This window comes from Lampetra planeri, chromosome 32, assembly GCF_965212315.1.
Source record: "Lampetra planeri chromosome 32, kcLamPlan1.2.h2, whole genome shotgun sequence".
NCBI classification, from domain to species: domain Eukaryota; kingdom Metazoa; phylum Chordata; class Hyperoartia; order Petromyzontiformes; family Petromyzontidae; genus Lampetra; species Lampetra planeri.
The window spans coordinates 6,754,529-6,765,388 of NC_136138.1; the positions used below are offsets into that span (position 1 = coordinate 6,754,529).

Below are 10,860 nucleotides of genomic sequence, written 5' to 3' on the forward strand. Positions count from 1 at the left end.
AGCCAAACCGGCACGGCACTCTCACATTAGAGGGGTGGTTTTCCACTGGGATATTTGCAGAGCTGAGCCACAACCCAACCGTGTTACATTGCCTTAACCAGAAGACATCTGAATCTGGCTCAGGGGCCAAGCAGGGTCAGGGGCGATACTACTGACTCGTTCATTGCTCGTGACGTCAGTCAGTACAACTCAAGCACAGCAGCACTGCGTAGTCTACAAACGTCTCAACTCGATGGTTGTGTAGCGCCATGAACAGTGGTAACTTACCTGCAGTAGCAGACATACGTCAGCAGGGGGTGGTATGTGGGCCGCTAGGGTTCCCCAGACCCCAGGACGGGGGCTGGGGGAATATTCCAGGATCCCCGAGAACATTCTGGAAGAGAGGCGTGGCCAGGGGCGGAGGGTGTATAAAAGCCGGAACCTTGAACGGGTTCAGCAGTCGTCCTCAAGCCGAAGACAGAGTAGAACCCTGGGTACCCCCAGACCCCGCTGTCCTTCTAAGGGCCGGGACTGAGTGGGCCAGTGGTCGGGACCCGAAGACCTTGGCTGGGTATGGTCAGGATAGCCTCCCCTCTAGGGCCCCTAGCCGGAGGGCTGAGTGTAGAGTGGGCCCCAGTGTTAGGAGGCACGATAGCCCGGAGGCCATACCCCTTTGTGTTAGGGACCTTGTATTGAGTTATTTGTTCAATAAAAGTGTTGCCTCAAGTACCGGCTCTCCCGCATCTTTGGGCTCACTACAGTTGTGTGATATCTCGGCTCAGATTTGGCAGTGGAAACACAACCTGACGCTTCCTGGCCTGGCTCTGTTGTATAGTGGACAACTGGCAAGATTTGACGGCTCCTGTCCAGAGTTAGGAATGGGAAGGGGACGTCCGCTGGGAATGTTGTGCCACGAGAGAGCGGGGCTGAGCTCTTCCGCTGCAGCTACACGCTCACATCCAGACGTGAGCGGCGTGCGCGCTCCCAAACTTGACCCGTTTTCCTCGTCTTCCTCCTCCTCCTTTTCACACCCTCCCCCCAGGTGTGTTCCTGGGCCTCGGCTTGAGCGGCATCGTGCCGACGATACACTTTATGATCGCCGAGGGCTTCATCAAGGCGGCCACGGTGGGCCAGATCGGCTGGCTCTTCCTCATGGCGGTGCTGTACATCACGGGCGCGGCACTCTACGCCGCGCGCATACCCGAGCGGTTCTTCCCGGGAAAGTGTGACATATGGGTCCGTACGCACGCGCACGCACATGCACGCACACGCACGATGCACTATCACCGCCCGCTATCATCACCGGCCCATCGGCGGCGACCTCTTTGACGGTCGTGATGGCGTGCGCGGCTGGGAGTCCTTGATGCTGCCAGCACCGGGCAGTGCGGCGAAATCGAATCGTCGTACTGCGGGCTGTGCCCCACCGCTCCCCTCCTCTTCCTTCACCAGCTCTCGCGAAGTATGGTGAACTAAGCCCCAAGATTGACACGGTGGTGGGGAGGCAGTGTTCCAGTAGCGGATTGACAAAGGGCTGTACGTGTACATGCACAACGTTGATTTTTATTGAACATACTGAAAGCTATGAATGCTGCAAAGATCTGTCGCTAGTATCGCTTTGTCCGTGCCATTCTACCCGCACCTCTGATTAGCATGGTTGGCTATGTACGGTGCGAAAGAAGTTCAGCATACATACAACTGTGAGTCAAAAGCACTCCGTAACAGCCAAGGCATTACTAGTCATCAATAACAGTTGTGCTGAAGATTATCACAAGTCATTGCTTCAAACATTGATAAAAAAACAATTGTGTTTAAGATGATAATCATTATCAGATAACATTGATAACAGTGATGACGATGACGACGACGACGACGATTGCTGTTATTTATTAAACGTGTGCGCCACTTTCCCTCTTTAATTCCATGCTGCCCCCCCACAGTTCCACTCGCACCAAATATTCCACGTCCTGGTGGTGGCGGCGGCCTTCGTGCACTTCCACGGCGTGTCCAACCTGCAGGAGTTCCGCTACACACTGGGCGGGGGCTGTTCTGACGACTCGCTGCTGTAACGCCGTGGGGACACCCCGCGGAGAAACCCCCCGCGGAAAAATCCCGTGGAGAAACTCCGCAGAGAATCCCGGCGAAGAAACTCTGGCGGAGAAATTCTGGCGGAGAAACTTCCGCGGAGAAAATCTTGCAGAGGAACTCCGCAGAGAATCCCCCCGCGGAGAGACCCCTGCAGACGCGATCGCGGCTTGGACGAGCGTGGAGAACAACGCTCTCTAATTCATTTTTGTTGACGAACTGTGTAGGCGTCGTAGAATCACATTGGGCACCGCTGGTGTAAAATTAATGCTGCTCTGTGTGCGTGCGTGTGAGCGTGTGTGAGTGCTTGCGAGCGTGTGTGCGCGTGTGTGCGCGAGTGTGTGTGCGCGTGTACCCTTGCATTTACAATCGGAGGAAGCACTTTTTGTTTTTGGAGGTAATTCACGTTGCTTGACGAGGATGAGAATTGTAGGCGCCGGTCTGGCCCCGTGTGCTGGGGTTCTGTCTGCTGGAGAAACCTTTGGCTGAAAATGAGCGGCGGCGCGCATTGGAATATTTCGCCCAAAGTGAACGTAGGTTTAACGCTCTTTAGCTGCACGTGGGTTCGGCATTCTTAAGGCCGTTGTTTAAGAAGAAGAAATAAGAGAATATATTTGTATCTATGGCTGTCGATCGACGTCTTTTTTTAAACGATAGAAATTATATTTTTTTGTTTAACCGGAGACGTTACTGAAGTTTGGACTTGAAATGGGGGCAGCGGGTAGGGGTGGGCCTGGGTGGTGGTGGTGGTAGGGGGTGTTTTGGATATCTGCTCAAGGTGCATTTACAGCCGCCGCAGGGCTCCGTCACCAGCCACCGAAGGTGTTCTGGAGGCATTTTTAGCTCTTTTCTTTTGTCTTGAAGCCGCGGCACACTTGGCCAGTAATTTAACAAATATACATTTTTGGCTTAAATTTTGAGATGCTTTTAAGGGATTGGTGTTTCTTTTTTTATTCTCGTCACAGCCATGAACCACAGTTTGACGACCTACCTAAAAAAAAGCCACCAGTCGTTTCTACAAACAACGTAATTTGTGAACGTCTTACAATTTATACTCTCATATCTTTGAATGACTACATTAAAGAGCTTTTCTGTATTATACCTACAATGAAATAGTAATTATACTAATAAAACAAATATACACGCGCCAACAAAATGAACTCGGCGGAAGTCTGAACGTTGCCGTTGTTTGAAACCGTGTTTGTGAGACCATTGTCCCCACCCCCTCCTGTTGTACTGTGAGCTTGTCTACATTCTGACTCCAGAGCATCCGCGTTGACTGTCCATACCGGATCACGCCCGCCGCGGCACATTTTCCTCGCCGTCAAGTCATGCCGAGGACAGCGGCCAGTTTTATCACGGCAGAGAAAACGCGCGTCATCCCACTCTCATTTTTCCGCCGCCTCGTGGCGGGTGCGAAGACGATGTCGCTTCGTCGAGCAATTTTTCACAACGGACTCTAATTTTTTTTTATTGCCTTTTTACGTTCATAATAATTGCGGTTTGCCTTTTTGTGGCACCGCGTGGTCGGTCATCTCGGGGCGCCGGTGCAATCGGGTGATGTGATTTTTGTTGGCTGTTGGTGTGCCGTCTGTTAGGTACACGGGGTGAAAGCTCAATAAAGCTCACCCGCTACAATGTTTTAACAGCCTGGCATGCGCGAGCCACGGCTCGCAAAATGGCACGTGTTCATCTTTGAACGTCGTCTGCCCAATTCCTTTGTTTTTTGGACCATTAACAATCATGAAAAGTAGCAACTTGCAGACCCAATGTGTCTCTACCAATGCAGGCATCAGTACCCCTACCTTACCTGCTGTAGTGGCGGTGCAAGGCTCCAGTTTATAAAGGTCCTTGGTTTTTTCAAATATACAAATCGTACAAATATGGTGCTCGGTTTCAGGCATATCGTTTGCCTTTTTTCTTCACTTTACACTTTGGCCTTTGGGTGCTGTGTCTGTCGTCGGCGTGCATGTCATCACATCCACTGCGAGATTCGAGCCGTTGGTGACGTAGCCTTATCGTAAAAGAGTAGCGTAAGATTAAAGTACTTTTGAAACAAACACTTGTTATGCATTGGCTAACAGATAATTATATACCAATATGGAACAAATACCTAAGAGGTTTTTAATGTTTCGATACATCTGCAATTGACGGGACTGCTGCAATTTTTTCTCCCAATTAGCACGGTTGGCTATGTACGGTGCGAAAGAAGTTCAACGTGCATACATGTTGCAGCAAAACGTCTGTGGTATTGCTGTGTGTTTACCAGTCGAATTTTAACACGGCTGTTGCCAAGAGGGGTGGGGGAATAAGAGCCACACTCTTCACCCGAGTAGGGGTGTTGCTATTCCCAGATGCCCCTCGCCCCTTAAAAGGGACAGCAAAATAGTCTGCGACGATGTCACTCACAAGAGCAAACCGTTGTGCCATTTTTTTCACGGTCCAAAATTAATATTATACAATATGCCCGCGGTACCTATGGATACTGAGGTTTTCCTTGCAAAAAGTGACGGTGAATCTCCTCGAAATAAAGACTTTTTAAGTTGGAAAAAAAAACTCAGCTCTGGCTGTGATTTTTAGTAAATGCCTGTGTCCTTACCCGTTTGGTTTAAGGGTCGGAGATGTTTATCCGCCAACTGCCGAGAATTTCCTGCGCTTGATTCCAGGTTTCGATCGCTCGTGATGAAACCGCCGTCAAGATTGGCGAGTTGATGGCCTCAGCCTGGTCTTCAAATGACAGCACCAAAACAACGCAACTCCGAATTTGTTTTGAGTTTATTCTGATGAATAAACAAAAAAATGTTGTTTTAATGTTAATTGACATTTGTAAGGCGCATTTCATCAACGCATCATCCCAACGGTTGGCGTGGTGAATAATCTTGGCAGCGCGTTTAGAGGGTTGTGCCCTCCGTGTGACTAACGAGGAGTGACTTCAGAGGGAGGGTCGGTGATGTTATTTTCAAAGGGTGTTTAAATTAGCAATGCAGTTCCTCATCTCATCTCGTGGCGTGGCTCCAGAAGCACAATCACAAACATAATTGGAGGAGAGACATTCATAAAACGCCCGTACATTGATCTAAGGTGTTTCATGTTTTGCCTCTAGCGTCTCATTGATGGACAATTGCTGCCCTGAAGGCCTCGATTCCAGCTCGTGTACAAATTCGTCCGGTGGGGTCTGGTGGGTGGCATTAGTCGGGCGCATGCGCAATTGCATACGCTGCGTATGGAGGACGTCTTCAGACGTACGTGCGTGTGTATCCATACAACGGAGTTCGGACAAATAAGCACACGGTCTGATTGAATGAAGATGTAACACGTTCTTGAAATGCATACTACACAACAATGGAGTCCAGTAAAATGCTTTATTTTGATATACGCCGGAGGAGGTTGGAATGATTTGAGAATTGCAAAGTCGCATCGGCTAACGTTCAGCTTATTTTGAAGCTTAACTTTATACCGTGTGTTCAACGAAGTGGTGTGTCGGTGATGAATGTGACGGACTAATGAACGTTGTTAAAGACTTTATTTTATTGTTCTCAAAACAATTTGGGTCGCCCTCTTGTGTTCATGTAGTCGCCAGTAAATATATATATATAACTCGAGTGTTCGTATATATGATGATGCTGTATATGTACACAACACACTATTCCAGATGGGATCTTTTGGGACGTTGGTAGTACGTTTATTTTTTTAAATGCTGTAAAGTTGTCAACGTTCGCATAAAAACAACAAAAAATCGACAACAACAACAAAACTCGTAGCCTGAATGCTGTGTTTCAAAATGTGTGCGTTTCTTTTTTAATCACCGCATCGTCAATTGCTCTTTTGTTACCGCGTTCCTTCAAATGCGTTTTCATTGCATCGTGGCACGGCGCGCGTCATTGCGCGTTGCCTCTCGCGACTGCGATTTTCCACGGAATCTTTTGAAGCCGCCTGCATTCGAACCGCCCGCAACCAATGCCACGGGGCTCCCCCCACACAGCGCCTCGTTGGATGGCCACCGACCGACCGCAAGACCTCTGAACAAGCGCTTTGATATTATAATATAATAGTTCAATTTATAACGCGTGCAAATTTGCAGACGTAGTGGCCGCAACTCAGAGGCGCGGAGCCAAGCTCAGAGTCGCTCGAAAGCATGATTGTAGAGGTGAGTTTTTAAGTGTCTCTTGAAGGAGGCGATTGAGGTGATACTGCTTCGATCACCGTTGCAAAATGCATTGCGATCCATTTACAGATCGATCGCCGGCACAAAATGCACTGCGATCCATTAACAGATACGCCACCCTCCCACTCCCACAGTCTACGCGATCTAACCCAAAAAAAACCTACATTATGGACCGCGCACTGCCTTGTAATTATCTTCTTTTGAAGCGGCTCCACACCCCCCAGCGATTGGTTGCGTGCAACCGAGTCGCTTTATACACGGTTGCAACCGGTTGCTTGTGGTAGGGACGGACTCGACTCGAGCCGCGACCATTCGTGAGCGACGCATTTTTGCAAAAGCTCCGGCTCGCTGCGTTCTTGATGCGGTTGGAGGCGGCGGTGGGGGTGGATCATTATAATTGTCCAGAATATTTGGCCAGTGACGGCTATGCTGTGAAAGCGCAAGCCCAAACTCGCTCGTGCCACTACGCCTCGGTAAGGTAATTTACCCTTTTTACCGGGTGTAAAGGTAAAGGGTAAAGGTGTCGACATGCCAAGGTAAAGGGTAGGGTAAAAGTAGCGCGAAGTATTACCCGGTAAATACGGTACCTTTACCACTAAAAGCTCAGTGGCGCAGTCCGTGACCTCCATTTAATAAGTAATATTAAAAATAACTTTCTTTTTAAACACGCTTTTATGAAATGTACTAGTAATGGCAGAACTCCAGGAAGTGGCCCCGAAGCTTGCCACAACGTCAGGGGCCGTGGCCAATTACAGCCAACGTCAGTTGACCGTGGACAATTAGACCCAAGCCAAAACATAACATAAAAAATAATGTTTAAAAACATTTTGTATGATATAATATAGTGTTGTCATCAGTATGACATAAGTATACCAAGTTTGCAGTCGATACCACATTGGGAAGTGGGTTAAAATTGAGTTACAAGATTTGAGGATACAACAACAACAACAACAGACAGAGTGAGTTCAAAGAAAGCGTGTAAAATTGGAATCTAGAGTATTCTATATGTATAAAGCGCCCTACCTAGCATTTACCGTTATAAACCTTGTTCATGTGTAGTAGTACCCCAGTAATTACCCTGTAATCGGGTAATTTGTATGGGGTAAGGGTAAAAGGTAGGGTAAAGGTAGGCTCGTTGCTCTTTACCTTACCTGCTAAAGGTAGGGTAGAGTGATTGTATTGTGGTAAGGTAAAGGTAGAGTAAAGGTAGGCTCGTTGTTTTTACCTTACCTTGCCGAGGCCTACGTGCTACGACGTGGCGCAACCACTCGATCAGGTGGTGGACAAAGCCGTTGCAAGCGATGATCAAATCGCGCGATGTCAATAGCGCTTTGCTTGGGGCGGGGGTGACTCGTTGAGGTGTTGGGGCCTCGGCGTGTCCGCTGCCGTTACTACGTCCTTCTCAACAGGCTGTTGAATATTCTTGACTTAAAGCTTTCGTGACTGCAGGAATTCATGTTTTTTGGGTCTTTCGGTAAAGCCACGTGGATAGAAAAAAAAATAGCAAAAATCTAAATCACGACGTTTCCATCGCAACACAAGCAATCGTCTGTTGAATGTCGCTAAAGGAACGGCTCCTTATCTTACAGAGCGAACTGGCGAGGAAGGTGGTGGGGGCACTCTGACTTGTAGTAAACACACAACGTCTATTTACAATGTTGCTTGAAACTGCATCTCATTTCTGCCGCTTGTACAGCGTCCACAGTCCAGTTCCGGCTGCAAACCTTTTAAACTCTGCGAATTTGACGTCATCGGCCATAACGCCAATGGGTCGACCAATGGTGTTGGTGTCATAACCAAAAGCGTCGCGATTCAAATACTGTATTCACCATCGACTACATTGTACGTGCACAGCGGCGGTGTCCCTTGCCATCCACTGCCGGATGAGAGCCTCCCCGCGCTGTGCGAGTTTGTTGAGAATTCGTTTGACCATACTTCACCATGGTGGTCAGTATGGGTCGGTACATCGGGCGTACAATTTTAGCAATTCCTTTGGTGGCATTGGCCCTGTGTGGTGGCCACCCAACCAACCGGTTTTCCAGGCTATTTTCTCTCCCTGCTGAGCTTGCCTTGTTCTCCCTTCACCTTGCACATCACCAGGTCGCTTGGTTCATCGGATGCAACTATAGGGACTTCAAATCGTCCCATGGTTACTGCATATTGCAAATGACAAAATAGATATGCGAACAACGTCTCCTCCTCATCGGCAGTCAGACTTCCTTTAATCAATGCTGGTGGAACTGCCAGATGTTACAGGCAAGGGACCCCCCCACTTTGACCTGTGGGTACGAGTTCGTCGCAAATGTATATAATACGTGATTATATTTGTAAAACAAATGTAGGATGCGTAACTCGCCACGCGAGTGTTGCAAACGAGGTCAATTCATTGGACTCGCGCCTTGTCCCGCAAACTGGATCGGTAAAGCTCCTAGGTCCGGAGGTTCGCGTTGGGCCCACGTTGGTCTCATTTTTCCAAGCTTCTGCAGCGTGCCACTCATTGACATGCTAATTTCTCTAACCCCTCCCTCTCTCTCCGCCCCCGCACCCCTCTCTCTATTGAATGCCTCGACACAGAGGCGTGGTTTCTCTGTGTGCCTATGTATCTCTGTGATATCTGTCTCTACTTATGTCTGTCTATATGTCTCTGGTTCTGTGTTTTATCTCTCTCTCAAATTTAGCATTCTCAGGAAGAACGTAATCAACCAGGTAGGGTGTCGACTGTTATGTTATCCGACTCTCTGTTGTATTACATTACATTTCTAAGTATACTAGATTTGTGTTTCTATTTCATTTATACCTGATGACGATTGCTTGTGTTGCAATCGAAACGTCGTATGCTAGTATTTAATTTATTATTTTATCTTTATACGTGACTTTACCGAAAGAACCAAAGAGTAATTCCTGCAGTCACGAAAGCTCCAAATTAAGTATACTCATTGATGCCTATTGCGCTTCCACATCTTCGATGTGGCCGACCCGTGTTCCAAAACCAATGGCAAATTTTCACCGACCACCCCGAGACGGCACTGCACGAATACCAATCCGTACGTTTTGTAGTTTGCACGAAATTCATTTTTTTGCTATTATTGCGTGGACCGGCTCCGATTGGCTTAAATCAACAGATCGCACGGCTCGTCACTGCGTGTGCGCGCGCTGTGTAAAGTTTGCAGCGGCTGTGACCTTTGTTCTGGTCTCAATCATCGGGAACCTCCGGGGTGATAAGTTCTCGCAGAATAATGTCCGGGTCGCTGGTCGACTTCACTCGGAGGCGCGTGACGAGACAGCCGTGGCGAGATGCACGTTGGATGTGGTTTGCCGGGTGCGTAATGATGTTTCGGGTTGCAGGTAACAACTGGCATTGGTGACGCGTCACTACGAGTAGCCATAGCGAGGGAGTAAAACTTGTCGTGATATGCCGGGTGCGTCACATTGCTTCGGGTCGCTGGCAGACTGCAGTAGGTGGTGGTACGTGACTAGCAGCCACAGCCATAGCGAAAGGTATACTTAGTGGCTGTCTAGTGCAGCGGTGCAGAACTGCTTTTGCGGGTCACCGCCCCTGAATGGCCCGTCTCAAAAGGGGGGCACTGGTGGGTTGGACCTCGCGCGTCAATCTGGCCTCTGCGTTCGTCAGCGGTAATGTCCTGTCCGTGGATCTCGTCGCATTGTTGAGGCTTTGCAATGTTTTGTCTGACGGTGTTTGCAATAGTCCATCTCATGTCGTCAAGGGTGGCACAGTCGGGTTTTTTTACAATCGGGTTTAATTGTCTTTTTATATGAAACCCGATCATCTGAGATTGGGAGAAATCCGGTTTAATTGGTTCTAATTGCAGAACCGCACTTCGCCAACTTCTCAACGATGGGCTTCATCCATTCCAAGCGAAGGAACTCACTGGCGGTGCCCACGATTGTGGAGGAGAAGCTCGTGTTCATCAAGACCAACCTGCCCGCCGCATTCTACGACTAGCCCGTGCCCGACGGCCCCCCGAGTACGATAGCAGCACCGACGAGGAAGCAGCCTAAGCCTTGGATCAGAGTTTCGTATTCATTAAACCAGCTTTTAATTCCCCGAAATCGGGTTTAATTGTATTAAAGAAAAAACCCGATGCCTGCCGCTGGAAAAATCGTTTTTTTTTCCACCCATGCATGTCGTCATAGTGCACTTGGGGGGGTGGGGGAGGGGGGGACAAATCACCAAACTGAACTTTGTTTTGTTGTGCGCCATTCGACGCGTGAAGGAAGCTGATCCATCAATTGATGCGAGGGCTGAATGTGAATAAATAATGTCACTATCGTACCTTCTTGTTTCATGGAAATTGTGTCGCCTCGTTTCGCTTCCTGGACATCTGTGGCATAGAGCTTCATAGCTCATCGGATTCCTCCAGGTATAAATGCACCTATTTATTCTGACTTTGTGCCTCATAGGGACAGCTGCCACTGACGGTCTCCCGCCTGAGTGTGTCTCGATGTACCTCCGATTAGCACGGTGGGCTACGCACGGTGTGAAAGAAGTTCACCGTTCATATATGTACTGCATGACAGGCGCCGTGTAGATAATTAAGCGATGATGATGATGAGCGCATGGGTTAAATACATGGCCACGGTACAATCAGCCCCATCATCATCATCTTTCTAGG

At 48.7% G+C, this 10,860-nt stretch overlaps 1 protein-coding gene and 1 long non-coding RNA gene across 4 annotated transcripts in view; both read left to right on the top strand.

The window, feature by feature from the left end:
- Nucleotides 1–5,815, top strand: part of LOC144729379 (adiponectin receptor protein 1-like) — a 40,053-nt gene extending 34,238 nt beyond the window's left edge. For all 3 annotated transcript variants that reach the window (XM_078609609.1, XM_078609607.1, XM_078609610.1), the window contains exons 7-8: nucleotides 1,022–1,215; nucleotides 1,917–5,815. In XM_078609609.1, coding sequence (XP_078465735.1) covers nucleotides 1,022–1,215; nucleotides 1,917–2,045 — 323 coding nt within the window. In that variant the 3' untranslated portion in view covers nucleotides 2,046–5,815. The remainder of the gene's footprint in view (nucleotides 1–1,021; nucleotides 1,216–1,916) is intronic.
- A 3,591-nt stretch (nucleotides 5,816–9,406) lies between these two features.
- Nucleotides 9,407–10,521, top strand: LOC144729250 (uncharacterized). The gene is made up of 2 exons (XR_013587671.1): nucleotides 9,407–9,571; nucleotides 10,057–10,521. It is a non-coding gene; the product is annotated as an uncharacterized LOC144729250 (long non-coding RNA).
- Nucleotides 10,522–10,860: the final 339 nt, after the last annotated feature.